General features: G+C 38.8%; 1 protein-coding gene across 1 annotated transcript in view; it reads right to left on the bottom strand.

The window, feature by feature from the left end:
- The window catches only part of MICU2 (mitochondrial calcium uptake 2), a 125,873-nt gene that overhangs the window by 28,907 nt on the left and 81,702 nt on the right, over positions 1 to 15,264 (bottom strand). The window contains exons 6-8 of the mRNA XM_054973587.1: positions 10,743 to 10,825; positions 7,018 to 7,083; positions 2,781 to 2,878 (exon numbers count right to left, since the gene is read on the bottom strand). Of these exons, the coding sequence (XP_054829562.1) occupies positions 2,781 to 2,878; positions 7,018 to 7,083; positions 10,743 to 10,825 (247 nt within the window). The remainder of the gene's footprint in view (positions 1 to 2,780; positions 2,879 to 7,017; positions 7,084 to 10,742; positions 10,826 to 15,264) is intronic.

Here is a 15,264-nt window from a genome sequence, read left to right as displayed (position 1 = left end):
ATCAATTATCCGTGTTGCTTTTTGAATAGAAAGGGATTGAGATGTTCTCAATCCCATTCAATGCAATGCTGCAGTTATAATAACTCCAAAGAAAACAACTTTAGTCACAAACCTATGAAACTGTGTTTTAGCTACACAGTGAGCTGGTGCAGACATTCTAGGTTGAATGCCAATCAACGGTTTGGTGGATTCAGCTTAACACAAAGAAGGGAGGGGAGAGAAAATTTGCACAGGTGGGTTGGAGGAGCTGGGTGCAGCAAATGAGGAATGTCCTCTGGGTGGGGTGGTAGGATTTGACCCCAGCCAGTTCAAAGGGAGTATGCTCATTTTCATAGTTTTTCTGTAGGGAGAGGATCAAGGTTAGCAGTTAACCAAATTTAGGTGCTAATTTTAAAAAGACAACATCTGTTTATTTTTTTCCTGTAATGTATTTGAACATATCTTGGGAATTTTTAAAATGTGTCTTAGAATGGGTCTGTGGCAATTTTTCTGACCTTGAATGCAGTTGCAATGCCAGACTGTTTGGCAAGGTCCTGTTGAGGTACCTAGCTTGAGAAGGCGGTTGCTGATGTAGATGTCAGAAACCCACCTTTCTAAATTGTTTGCCCTGCCCATTTCCTGATGTCATAATTTTTATATGCTCTGTAATGTGATAATAGAATTTTGTAAAGCTTTTTCATTAAAGTGCTCATAAATAAAAATAGATAAATAAAAAAAGAAGAGAAAGAAAAGAGGAAGAGCAAGTTCATAGGGTCTGGCAGCCAGCATAGCATTGGTGGACTACTGAGCGAAGCTCTCATACTGTGGCCATTACTACCATAATAAAATGCTTTTGGCTTTCTCAGGTTAATATTCCAGCCCCGTAGAAATGAAGATGCATACCTATATGATTGCTTGTTGTCAGAAATTAGCATGCCAAGCCATTCCCAGATTTTTAGCATTTGTACTTTGACTCCTGAGTTTATGCAAGTGTAAATATTTCTCATGCCGTGTTTTTCAACATGCAATAAAACAAGGCAATACCCGGTATAGAACAAAATGTACACAATGAAGAATCACCCGGATATTAAGAAAAATATTCTATTATTATTTCCTAGAAAAGGGACAATCACTATATCAAATATGCGTGGAAAATTCATACGGTGTGCAAACAGTGCATTCACATACTTAAATTATTTCTAAGAATGTCCTTTTCTCACAGTCCAATCCATGCAGGGGACTCCATGCCCCGCTCCGATCCACTTAGGAACAAGGCAAGTACTCCGTGGGTAGAAAAGGTGGTAAGTACGAATCACTTATGATCCTTAGTGTGTTTTATATCTTAACATATATCTTAATATAAAACACACTAAGGATAATAAGTGATTCATACTTACCATCTCTTCTACCCACGGAGTACTTGCCTTGTTCCAAAGAGGATCGGAGCGGGGCATGGAGTTCCCTGCATGGATTGGACTGTGAGAAAAGGACATTCTTAGAAATAATTTAAGTATATGAATGCACTGTTTGCACACTGTATGAATTTTCCACGCATATTTGATATAGTGATTGTCCTTTTGCTAGGAAATAATAATAGAATATTTTTCTTACTATCCAGGTGATTCTTCATTGTGTACATTTTGTGCTTTTCAACATGGCAATAATTTATGAGAGAACTCCTATGAATTAAAACTAGCTAACATTAAAACTAACATTGAATTAAAACTAACATTGTGGGAGTATCTTTACCAGAATTTAAGTGATGAGACTCTTGATTTGCAGATGATTCTGCAAAGGGCAGAGTTGAGACAGTAATATAATTAAAGCTTTGTAGCTAACAGATTTTTTCCCTAGTCAGATTCATCATTTCAAATGTCTTTATTTCCTGAGATGGATGCATAGTTGTGCGTGTGTAAGAAACAGCAGAAATATTTTAAAAAATTCCAGTATCAATTAATGGAGGCTGGAGTTAAGAGTTGATCACATGTAATTTTATGTAATTTATGAATAAATGCAACTTTATTCATTTACTTGGATGATTCTAATTCATTTTTCTCTGTTCAGACTCAAAGTGGCTTACAATACCCAAAAAAGCAATAGCAGAAGACCATCAGTTCCACAAAAAAATTTAAAAACTGGGTACCAAACAATGAATCTATCTGCCATCAACCGGGAGAGGAGGAGGTAATGAGCCAACCCTTAATGTGGACATTGGACTCAGCTGGGCTTCCTGTCCAGATCTTAATATAGAGAATGGATGAGCTGACATTATTTTCCTATGCAGGTTTCATCAACTTTACAAAGTGACTTATTGAAGTCAAAGCAAGCAGCATACAGCCTGGCAGACCATACTGTGGCCCCAGGACAGATCACGCAATATCATACAACATATGGTAGCAACTGGTGCATTATGCAATATGTCCTTGGAGTGTTGAACCCTCTGGTGTTAGGCTTTACTCTTCTGTTAATTTATTCCATGGTATCAAAGGTACAAGGACTGAGAAAAGCATTCTGCCAAAAGCATGTAAGTGTCATTGTGGGCAACTTACTGACCTAGGGAAGCAGAGCAGAGGAAAACTGTACTGAAAACATGGCAGATGTGATATACACAATATGTGTATCCCTGCTGAGATCTCTCTCCATATTGCTATGGAAGCCATAGGTAGTGTCAAGTACCAAATATTTTCACATTGATTAGCAAAGGTTGGAGGGTTTATCAGTGTAAAAACAGCCCACCTTGTAACACAGATCAAGGGGAATAACCGTTAGCAGGTGCTAACTAATAAGTCGTACAACACTACCTGTGGAATTCACAATAGTGAAGCTTCTCTTTTCCTTCTCTTCCAAAGAAGTGGACCAACAACATGGTATTAATATCAGAACCTTCCAATTCTGACTCCTGAAAAACACACAGAAGTACTAACAATGTGTCAGAATGCCCTGGATTTATTTCTAATTTGGTTTTCCTTCTTGTGTAAGCTCCAAAGCAAAGATTGAACTGTTTGTTTGCAGAATACTATGCTGCACTGAGGTTGCGTTTCAAATGAAGGGACGCAATATTCAGCCAGCAAATATGAAACAATATTATATTTGTAGCCTAAATAAAAAGTGACGCAAGTGGTCTGGAAACATGTGGCATGTCTTCATATGACCTACAGCAAGAATAGTAGGATGCATTAAAATGAACCTAGACTCAGTTCAGAATCCAGCAATGTATTTTAGATATACCCCAGGCTTTGGGCATGGCCAGCAAAACCTTGGACTTTTTATCTTTGGAAAGCAGAGCCCCATGCCATATGAAACTCTTATCTGGGGGCAGTATGGAAAGCTTCGGTAAAAGAAACAGAACATTCAAACTTCCCTTTGATGCAGGGAGCTAAATCAGACAGTTCTTTGAATCCTGATTTTAGTTTCCAGAGTAACAAAACTACAATTCATAACATTCAATTGTTTTTTTATATACTCTGATATGATCTTTCATTCAAAACAAGCACTAGCTCCATACTGTAGTTAATATGGATTATACATAATTCCTATATAATTTCTACTCCTATAGATGCATAAAAGTTAATATTTCAAGGATACATTTAATCAAAAGTAAGTATTTTAAAGTTTTCCATTTCTGTCCATTTGTGTAACTTCTAGGAATGTACTCCAAACTTTTGTTATTTTTTTTTCAATCTTAAGCTTCTAAATACACATACATGAACTTTGTTACTTCAGGTAAGAAGAATTGCATTCAGAGCTTAATTTTGTGAGTTCTGGATTTCAACAATCAAGAAATTATGATTTGCTAGGAAAAATTTAGACTATTATTTGCTTCATTTATGTCTTTTCCCTCAATAGTGACACAAAGTGGCTTGTCACACCGTTCTTTCCTTCTAAACATCATCCTCACAACAGCAACCCTGTGAGGTAGGTTTGACTGAGTGATTAGTCCAAGGTCACCTGGAGAGCTTTCATAGCAGAGTGGGGATTCGAACCTGGGTTTTTAAAATTCTAGTCTAACCCCTATACCACACTGGATAGTTTGGGGAGACACGAAAAAATATAAAAATAGAATAATATATATATATCCAAACGCTGACTATGTTTTCATAGTCGTGTCTTGGAGACAAAAATTGCAGGCAGCCATGTGGGTCCATATTTAAAACAGGCTTGGGCAAAGGCAAATGTGTGCAGGACAGGGCTGCACATTCCTCTACCAAATGACCAAATCATTCTATATATGCTGTATAATTGATTCCCCCACCCATTCTGCAAAAAACAGGCCTCCAGCAAACAAAGAATGTAGTTCACTTAGTTCAACTATTTCATCCTTTCAAAAAACTAAAACCACACAAAGTGCCAGATTTCTATGTTACGTATTTCTTTCAGCACTTAGACTAAGTGGCATTTCTTTGAACACAACAACACACTAAGCAACATGGAGTCCACAGGGATTTTCAACAGTACTATACTTATGACATCTAAATAGCCTCTGCCTCTTTTATTCTGCTGAAGAGGCAAGATGAAAGACAACGATCCATTCATAAGATTTCATTCTACTGGTTATTTGGTTTTCATCAACAAGTTTTAAGTTATTCAATGTGCCACACTCTTACTGCACATCACATAACGTTTTATAGTCCAGGTAGCCTTCCTTGTTCCATGTCACACACACGCCCCAAGTAAATTAAGAAATGTGAACCAATTTAAAATTGGCTGAAAGCTGTTTACTATGTACGCTGCATTGTATTATTTTGTCAGAGTTCTAAAGGTAGTTTTATGGATGTGTTAAAATATTCCCATTTGTTATCATGTCAGTTTATTTAAAAGACGGAGAAGATTTATATATTTGTGCCTACTGAAATTATTTACAGACATAAGGCCAGATCCTACGTATTTGATTTGGAATAAGTCCCACTATTTGACAGCACTCACTTCCCAAGTGTCTAAAGTAGCAGCCTCAAGGGATTTTTCTTAAGTTTACATATACCCTAAATAATACACATTTTATAAAGAGAGACTCTTAAAACTAAATCAATTTTATATTTAAAAAAAAAGTTTGTTTCTCTGGAGACAAAGGTGGAGTATAAATGGAGACCCAAAGTGTCTTACATCATTTTCCTCTCCTACATGTTTTCCTCATAAAAATCCTATGAGGTAGGTTAGGCTGAGTATGTGTGACTGGCTCAAGTTCACCCAGAAAGCTTCTGTGGCAGAGCAGGTAATCAAACCTGAGTCACCCAGATCCTACTCGGCCACTGTAGCTATTCCACCACACTGAATGCCTCCAACTATCTCTGTGGTATACTTTTATGTGGATTATTTAATATGGCTGAGAAGCTTAGAAAGTCAATCACCTTAGTGTTCTAATCGTATCTGATTGTTGTTGTAAACAAAACGATGAATTAGATGTTGTACTTCTATTTCCCTAGATGGATTCGTCTTCTTTTTTTGCTTTTGGCATATAGGAGGCTTTAAGGAGGTACTGGATGACATTCTGGTTTAAGGAGGTACTGGTTAACATTTGGGTCGATGTGCTTATTTTATGTTTAAAAATGTAATGCCCTGGTTTTTTTCAGGACAACCACCCAGAGATAATAAAATCCATTCCTGGATTCATGATCAACGTGACTGTATTTGAATGGCAAACACCGTAAAAACGAGTGTTAAGAATGAGCCAGTTCTTACTTTTCCATGTGCTGCTTGTAAGGGACAGAGGATGAGGTGTGGGTCCAGCCTCTACAGGAGGCTCCCTCCACTGGTCTCTTTTATTCTAAGCTTCATCAAAGCATCCAGGAACCCCAAGACGAAGGGTCTTGCTACAAATCACTTCTTCTGCTGGAAATAGGATTAAATACAGGAGGGATGAGAAGTGAAAGGGTCTGAGTTTCAAGGAGCAAAAGAGGATAGTTCTTGGGTCACAATTTTTTCCACGTATGAAAGTTGTAGAAAACAGTATTCTCTTGGGGACTGCCTTTCTGGCCCTCTGCTAGATAACACACTAATTGAATTAAAAAACAACAATACCAGACCCAGAAAGGCAAGGCATCTGAAAGGCACCTGAATGGGTTTTTTTAAATCCTGTGGGGAACATACAAATCTGCAGTACAAGGGGTTGCAGCTTAGGCAGCTGCAAGTATGTGAATACTGATTTGCTCTTCTGTGTTACGTTGCAATGACTTCATTGGTACTTCTTCTCAAGCACATTACATCATTGTCCTAAACTAGAACTGAGGAATGAGGCGAATTGTCTAAAAGGGATAGGTGCTTCGTATCACTGGTTCAGCAGCCTAGTTATAAAGTAAGTTAAAGCACAGAACATTCACTGAAAGGACTTTAGTTTTCAGAGTCATCTGGATCCATTGTTGAACAGCAGTTTAGCAAAGTCCTTTTGTTTTTTTAATGGACTGACTTTTAACTAGGAAGCCAGTGTGATGTAGGGGTCAGGGGGCTGAACTAGGCCTGGGGAGATTCAGGTTCAAACATCTACTCACAACTAAGCTCAGTAGGTGACCCTGGCCTGTCATTCTCTAAGTGCCTAGCCTCTGATCAGACTTGCGAAGCATAATGTTGGAAGCTTGAGAATTCCAAATACTAGTGCAAAAATGTATTAGATAAACGTAATGTACTGATTTGTATCCTCCAGATGTTCCACTGGTAGAAGAAGTTCTTTCCCTGCCTTCTCCTTCTCTTAGCAGCCTCCTGTGACCTCCAAAAGGGCATTGATGGGGGCTGCCTTGAGGAGGGAAAAATCAGGCAAGATCACCCCGCCGCACACTTTCATTTCATTGGGACATCTCAAGGATACAACCCAAGTGCATTTCTCAAGAAAAATCAGATAGGAGAACAAGAGCCATTTGGAATTATTTCTATTATGCAATTGCAAAAGCAAAGGTCAACAGAACATGCATTTGCATTTAATTAAGTGCCAGAACTGACGAGGAAGACACCAGCTACAAGCTGTGCATGAAAGGATCATATTAGAAAAAGAACAATGCATTAGTGCTACATTAAACTGTTAAAGGAAAATCTTTGACTCTGTAGACCCACCTGACATTCTGTCTCATCTCCTGAAGTGGCTTTCAACTCGTCTTGCTTCCCAATTATTTTCTGAAGCTAAAACAAAAATTAATTTTTTTACTATGTTCTTTTAATTAGGATAAAGAATCCTTTTTCATATGTATTTTGACCATAACATTATTTTTAACTGATAAGAATTTCTCTGATAAGAGCTTGGTTAATTTTTGACTTATATAACAAGATATATGAACTACAAAATATCTCTCACCTCCATCCCCATAATTATTCTGATTAAAATACATTATATTCAGCATATTATATTTTCAACATATTTGTTTACTTATTCAACAATTAATCCATTTTACTGGTGGTTGTTCTAAGTTTAACTATTCGGCTATATAATCGATAAAAGCCTTCAAGTTTTTCTGAAATTGGCATATTATGTATGTAAGATTTTAGTTTTTGCTATTGATGCATATTCGTATAATTTGTTCATCCAATGTGTCAAGTCTGGACAGGATTTTGCCTTCCACTTTGACACATATACTACTCTAGCTGCTGTCTCCATATATTTTTAAAAAATTGCTGTGTATTTTTGTAATATTGCTTGGTAGAATATTTAATAAAATGTTTTTAGGATTTAATACAAAGCGAAGCTTTAATATCTTCTGCATCTCTTCGTGTATTTTTATCCAATATTTTCTGAAGCAAGGGAATGCCTTGTTCTTCTTGTTGGGTACTGCTTGGTTCTGTTCTGTGGTGTTTCCCCAGTGACTGAACCCAGCATCTGGCTGCTGTGAATGACACTGGTTATGTTGGGCTAAGTTGCAATAGTGTTGCTTGCTTCTGTTTGGTTTGGCAGGAATGGATGTGATTCTCTGATGTGATGTTGGTCCCCTTGCTTCATTTTGCTTCTCGGGGATTCCATTCTTGTGCTTCAGTTAGGTTCTAATGGACCTTCTCTGGGATGAGCTCAGCTTGCATTTGGGAGTGTGCCTTGGCCATGGTAGTGTTTCTTAAATGGGAGTCAGCTTTGACTTTTTCCCCATAGGAAACCATGGGATGGCTGAGGGCACCTTGTTCAGGGGCTCATAGAACTGGCCTCTGGGGTCCAATCTTCTGGTAACTTGGGGGATCTTTAGAGGATGGTCAGGAGTAGGTTCTCACCAAATCTGGTGAAGTTTGGTTGAAAAATGACCCCTTCCAGCCCACCGGATAGCTTCCAGAGTGATTTTCTCATAGGAAACAATGGTTGAATTTTACCAAATCTTTTTGAAAATTCAGTAAAAATTTGAGATACCTGATTTTTTATTTGGACTACTCAGATGTTACAGAATCAGCCAAAATTAGGTATTTTAATCCAAATTCCAAACAGAACAGCACACTCCTATCTGCTAAAATGGCCGTGACATGGGGATCAACTCTTAAAACTTTCAGGACTGAAAATATTTATTGCTTCTAATCATGCACATTATTATATTTCCTCCTCTATAAAGTTAAAAGGGCTCTTTACATATAGAATTTTGACTAAATATAGCTGTTTTATGACCAGAACTCTTTCAAGTTTTCATAAATTGAGTATGTGCAAATAATATGTAACCATTCAGAAACAGCAGCACGGGATCAAAACATGGTGAGAACAGATGCTAGCTGCTTTTTAAAACCACTTTTATTTTTTTAAAAAACTAGATCAAAACTTTAAATGCACATTTAAAAATTTGTTTATTGTTAGCTAATGTAGTGCATGGAGCAGGGGTGACAATTTGGAGCTAGTAAGAATTGGGTTCAAATCTTACTGTGGAGCTTACTGTGAAGTTATGCCCCACCCCAAGACTCCCCCACTGAAAAAGGGTAGTAAGAATACCAGTCTCCCACACAAGGCATAATGGCTTTATGTGCAGAAGCTACTGACTTCAGCCCGAATACCACCAGCTCAAGGATCAAAAGGGGTACGGCTGGGAAAGTCTTCTGCCTTGGCCACTGAAAAGTAGTTCCCAGTAGGTAAATGCTGAGTTAGATGGGCCCATAATCTGTCTTGCCTTCAGATCACCTTCGTAATGTTGTTATGATTACTGAGGCTGCTTACATGAAGCTCTGACCCCAAAAGGCAATTCCAAAAAGCAAATTTTAATGAAAAAAAATCAAATATTTGAATAGTGCTGTACATCATGTACAGTACTATTATTTAACAAATTAAGATTCAAAATAGAGTCTAGCAAATATGCACATTTGCAGCTTACTATAAATCTCTAGCAAATTATTCCAGAGACTCCCAGCAGAATGCTCCCTTTGTGAAACATTTATAATTACTCACAAATCTCTTCTGCCACATGTCTTACAAGAGATTTAACACAGTATCACTGCAAAGCTCACCTACCTTTCACAGATGTTAGCACCAGTCCTCAAATGGACAGCAAAAATAAAAGAAGAAGGGACTTATTATTTATGACAGCAGCACAGATAGAGACAGAAAGCAGAGGATTTAGGAGAGGCGCTTTTTAAAATGTGCTTACTGCCCTGAGACAAGCAGCCTCTGCTTACTCTTTCAGTTCTTTCTTTCAAAAGGGAAAGTTTGCACAATGCTGTCAAAGTCTAATTCTTCATCTTTAACAACAACAATAACTGTGTTTATATACCGCTCTTCTAGACAGATTAGTGCCTCACCCAGAACGTTGAACAAGTTAGTGTTATTATTATCCTCACAATACAGCTGGAGAGTTAGGGCTAAGAGGAGTGGCTTACCCAAGGCCACCTACTGAGCTCATGGCAGTAGTGGGATTTGAACCAGTAGAGTGCTGATTCACAGCTGAACCATTTAATCACTGTGCTACAGCAGCCCTCATATCTGGTTCCTCAAACCATCACCAGATGATAGTTTGGGTGGACTGGGATGCAAGTAGCAACAGTGCCCTAAATAGCCTAACGCCTGGCTGTCCAGTTATTCAAAAAGAGTGGCACTCAGGGACCTTTAGCTAGCATTGTGTCCAGTTCACTATTCCTGATTGCTTTGTTCAGAAAAGGTTAAGCTGGCTCTGCTTCCTCTGTTCTTTCCAACCTCCCAGGAGCATCCTGAAAGTATGGAACAAGGCAGAGAGAGAGAGAGAGAGAGAGAGAGAGAGAGAGAGAGAGAGAGAGAGAGAGATGACACCACTATGAAGTAAGCAGTTGCCATGTACAGTTGAGGCAGAAAAGCCATGAATGATTATATTCTACCCCAAGTTGAACATGGGAAATGTTAATTTCTCCTGCTACCAGGAAGCAAGCCTCTTAGAAATGGACAGGGCTAAGGGCTGACCTGTTAAAAGAGTACATTTTTCTGGTATCACACTACAACATTAAACACCTCTTTACAATGGAAACCTCTCCCAAATGATGGGTTTTAACTGCTGAGTTCTCACACAAATTTTTGTGCACGTGTAAATATAAATTTTATTCTGCACATGCAGACACACACATAACTGTAGCTATTGACCAAGTAGGTGAGTACAGGAAAAAGTGTTTGGCAAACGTTCACTGCCATTCATGTAATATGAAATCTGGTTTATAGTTCTCCGATGATGCAAGTACAGTACCCTTCATCTTGATATTCTGAAAAAGTAATTTCATCGGCTGTTCTATCAAGGTCATGACCTACTGTGCATGACACCATCATAAAATGGGTGAATGAACACTGTTGAATCCAATCCACATTTCATATGATAGCTATAAAATATTTCCATAAATAAACAACAAGATTTTAAGACAGGCATCTATACCTTAAAGAACTCTTTTCTCTCTACTTGTTCATTCCCATCTGCGTCCAACATTTTGAAAGCAATATGAAAACCAGTCTGTGGTTCTGCAGGGAAGCAGAAAGATTTGTTCAGAAATATTTTATATGCAAGATAATGCTGCCTTATATTACTGTTATCCGTCATTCAGCAGGTCCCTCTGGTTTCAAATTAAGTAAAACTGCTCACAGCGAAGTGTTCTGAACCAATTTCTAAACCCTGATAGTGGAGCTATTAGAAGTCTTACCAATTTGTCCTTTATTATTTCTCTAACACTCACCCATTAACCTATATATGGTTTGGGATGGTTTGCTCCTATGCTTTGCTGCATGTTTAGCTTGGTCTGGAGCATGTGGAAACCAACAGGTTGTAGGATTCTCTAACTTAAGTAAAAATTCTTTCAATAACATCAAAAAAGGCAACAGTTTTGAGATTCTGTTAACAAAGCAACTTACTTAAATTCAACCGATTAAATATCACATGGCCAAATGACAGCCACTCTTAACAGCATGGTTTCAAAACACTCTACAAATACTTATCAAAGTCAAACCTCCTTTCTTTATTCATTTCTGTTTTAATCACTATTCTCATTTCTCTGACACAGAGCTTCTGCTAAAGCGCCTCTTGTCTTTCTATCCTACCTTTCCTTTAAGGAGCTCAAAGTGATGCACATGTTTCTTATCTCAACATTTAATCCTTATAACAACCCTATGAGATAAATTAGGCTGACAGAATGTGACTAGCCAATGGTCACCCAATGAGTTTCACAGCAGAATAGGGATTCAAACCCAGGCCTCCCCAATGCTACTTCAATATGAACCATTACAACCACACTTGTGCTACAAGAATAATTGAGATAGATGCACTAAAAACTAGTTTAAAAAGTGGTTAATTTCAGGTGGCAAATTCCTCATTTTTCAACTGATGGTTTGCAATGATGTCTGAATCAAGTATGGTTAAGTGTTAACCAAGAATACCCTCCAAATGATGATTTGAAGTGGGTTGGGCAGTCATGTTTGGAGGCAGCTGATTTGGAGGATTAGGAACATGACACTTGCAATAAGATGATGCCACAGCAGCACATCCACAAGAAAACGATGAGCGAGGTCCACAATTTAAATCAGGATTGAAGGACCTCCAAAGACAAAATGTTGTTTATGATAGCCAATGAAAAAGAATACCAGGAAAGTGAAGATGTTCTTCTGACCTTTTACCCTATATATACACCCTTATCCTATATTTTTATATTAATTTAAAAGATGTATAGACTGTAACTCTCAAACAATGGTTCCTAAATCAGTGTACAATACAAAATTGTAATAGAGTGTGTTCTAATATAAAACAGGAACATCTACAGGTTCCCGAGGACATTATGAATCCAGGTTGCAATCAACACTGAGAAAACAGCAAGAGATATACTGGAAGTGCTGTGGCTTTCATTTTCTAGACTAATTTGGAATCCCAGAAGAGAGTTTTTTGGCAACAACCGCAGTACCTGAGAAGGCAGTGTGAGGCATAATGATTGGATATACGTGATCAGTAGGTGAATGAGCAGAAGTAATAGCCATGGAGGAAGAACATGGAAATATTGAGAGGAAGAAGAGAAGTCAAACTCCTACTGAGCAGCCCAAAATTCTGCTTGGCTGCTGAGCCTCATTAAATATGTGCTACCTTTTCAAAAACGTTTATCTGCCATTCTGAAGACTTTACGTAAACATGCCCCACTGTTGAAAGCAGGTTCTTTGCGGATGCTGGAATCTGTGCCTCTTTCAATAGTGAACCCATGAGCACACGAACCTTTGTTCTTACTTTGCGTTAGGCAGTCTGGCCTCTGTAGTGAGTTGGCCTGGATGACGTTCAAAACCCTACAGTACTCTGAGCAGGCACCGAATATTCATGAACGATCAACCAGTGGATACACAAATACTTCACAAATAGCATTGTAATAGCGTGCTAATAACCTTAGGGAAGAAAGCCGTAACAACTGAGGGTGACAGGTGATTTCTTCCCAGTGGAATGTTTCATACTAAACGCTTCCCTAAGTATTCCTTGACTCTGTAATGTGTGTGTGCAGGCTATAATATTATTGGGGAATAAAAGCAGAATGATTTATTTTAAAGTGATGCATACCATCTGTTGCAACATGCTGATAAGAAAGTAACCCCGCGTAATACATAGGAGCTAAAACTGCTCATACTGCTCTCAAGATGACACTGTTATCTGATATGATGCAACTCCTGTGGTATGTATTTATAAAATAAGTGAGGTTCAAAAGAAAAGCTCAATACACTTGCATTTAATTACAAAGACACGAACTCTAACATATGAGCTTCAGACATCCATATTGGCTGTTAGTGTGTGCTTTCAGCAAAGAGTATGTTCAGCTTCCTCAAACAACTAATCCCTCAAAAAATGGTTGTTTTCAGAGATAGAAGGGGAAGGCCAGATTAACCTTTTCACAAACTGCACTGTCGTAGAATCCCAACAGCGAAGTCTTAAACCCTCTCTGACTGGGGAATGAAGTAGGAGCTTAGCGCAGTGCATATCAAGAAAATGGAATTCTGAACCAACTAGGAATGCTTATTCCTCATAGGACATTCTCCCCACTGGAAATACATCTCTTGCTTGTTACGAACAAGGCTCTCAAACTGATGACATCATCAAGGAGGAGGGGGTGCTGCCTTGCCCAAATCATGCTAAAAGCAGTGCAAATATTCCTCTACTTCCAAATTCTTCACAAAGTCTAAAAAGAACTCTAACTACAACAGGGATGGCCAATTTTATAACTGCAAGAGAGAGTGTGGGGATTTGAACTTAATAGTAGGTTTCTGCTCTTCCCAGGGTATATAGGCAGTCTGGCCCACCTTACCAAAGTACAGCCAAACAGTATTTAGGATAGTTTCAGGTGGAAAATGGGTTCGTTTGTTAGTAGAACAAAATACGAATCCAGAAGCATCTTAAAGAACAACAAAATCTTCCAGGGTATTCACAAAAGTTTATACCCTGGAAAATTTTGTTGGTCTTTAAAGTACTGCTGGGCTCTAACCTGGATAGCCTTGGTAAGCCTGATCTCATCAGATCTCAGAAGCTAAGCATGGTTGGCCTTGGTTAGTATTGAGAGACCTACAACAAAGACCAGGGTTGCAGAGGCAGGCAATGGCAAATCTCCTGTTAGTCTCTTGCCATAAAAACCCCTCCTGGGATGGGGGGGGTCACCATAAGTCAGCTATGACTTGACAGCACTCACCACCATGAAAGTGCTGCTGGACTCTCATTTATTATTTAGGCTTGAAGGAGGCCCTTGAGGAAGTCCCTCATTCACACACTACTACTTTTTCTGATGCTATTTCTTTTTTTCCTTTCCTGGTAGCTAGAAGGCAATTCAACTCAGATGTTCAAGGTAGTCTCATCTCTGGATGGGAAAATAATCACTACTGACCAAGTAATCATTCTAGAAGGCACCAGAAGCAGATCAAAGTTGGACTGTCCTCCTCAATTATATCACTTAGTATGAAAAGCTTGTAAGCTACCAAGAGACAGAGTAGAGGAAAGACTCACTAGGGCATGTCAGAAGAAGCAGGTATGAGCACTGCTTGGAAGAGAAACTAGGAAAAAGATGTAAGCTGCTATAAATTTTCAGGAAGAAGATCAAGGTGCAAAAGTAGTAAAGAGCCCAAAGCAGCTTACATCATTCTCCTCTCCTCCATTTTATCCTTACAACAACCCTATGAGGCAGGTTGACGCTGAGAGCATGTGACTGACCCAAGGTCTCCCAGTGAGCTTCCATGGCAGAGTGGAGATTTGAACCCGAGTGCCCCAGATCCTAGTCTAAAAGCAAAGCTACAAGAGATGAATTACACGAGGACATGCACGTGAAGGGAGTCGCAGGGTTAGCTGGGGTTTTAAAGGAGATCGGAAGGCTTTGTCAATTTCCCCTCTCTACAGAGCCAGGGAAGATGGCTCCTCAGAGGGTTTGTTAATTTCCTTTTTGCCTCCTAGAAGGGGAGGTAAAACTGACAGAGCCTTAGGGAGGCAAAGAGGAAATTAACAAACCCTCTGAGGAGCCATCTTTGGTGGCTCTGTAGAGAGAAGAAATCAACAAAGCCTTCGGATCTCTTTTAAAACAGCTTCCCAGCGAATATTGTGACTCCCTTCACGTGCATGTCCTCGTGTAATTCATCTCTTGTAGCTTGGCTCTCACACTACACAAAAAACAGCAGCTGCTGCATGATATATCAAGGGGAGAGGACTCAACAAGTGCTCAAGAAGAGCAGCATGATATGTTAAACTGGACTCAAGATGGTTCTTAAATTTTTGACAAGAAGTGCTGCTGCTCAGGTCCACCTCAAATTTCTGTGTAATATTGTGGAAATGCCTAGAAAAACAAAAACAAAGCTACTGAGGTAAGCTACTGTAAAAATGTTGAGTAGTTTCTAATAAATTAGAGTTTCATAAACGAACACTTTATAACTATGAGCTATCAAGGAGGGGGTTGAAATGGGAAACA

Source organism: Eublepharis macularius, chromosome 3, assembly GCF_028583425.1.
Source record: "Eublepharis macularius isolate TG4126 chromosome 3, MPM_Emac_v1.0, whole genome shotgun sequence".
Classification (NCBI taxonomy): domain Eukaryota; kingdom Metazoa; phylum Chordata; class Lepidosauria; order Squamata; family Eublepharidae; genus Eublepharis; species Eublepharis macularius.
The sequence above is the reverse complement of the archived record's forward strand: the minus strand, read 5'-3'. Positions and strand labels throughout refer to the sequence as shown.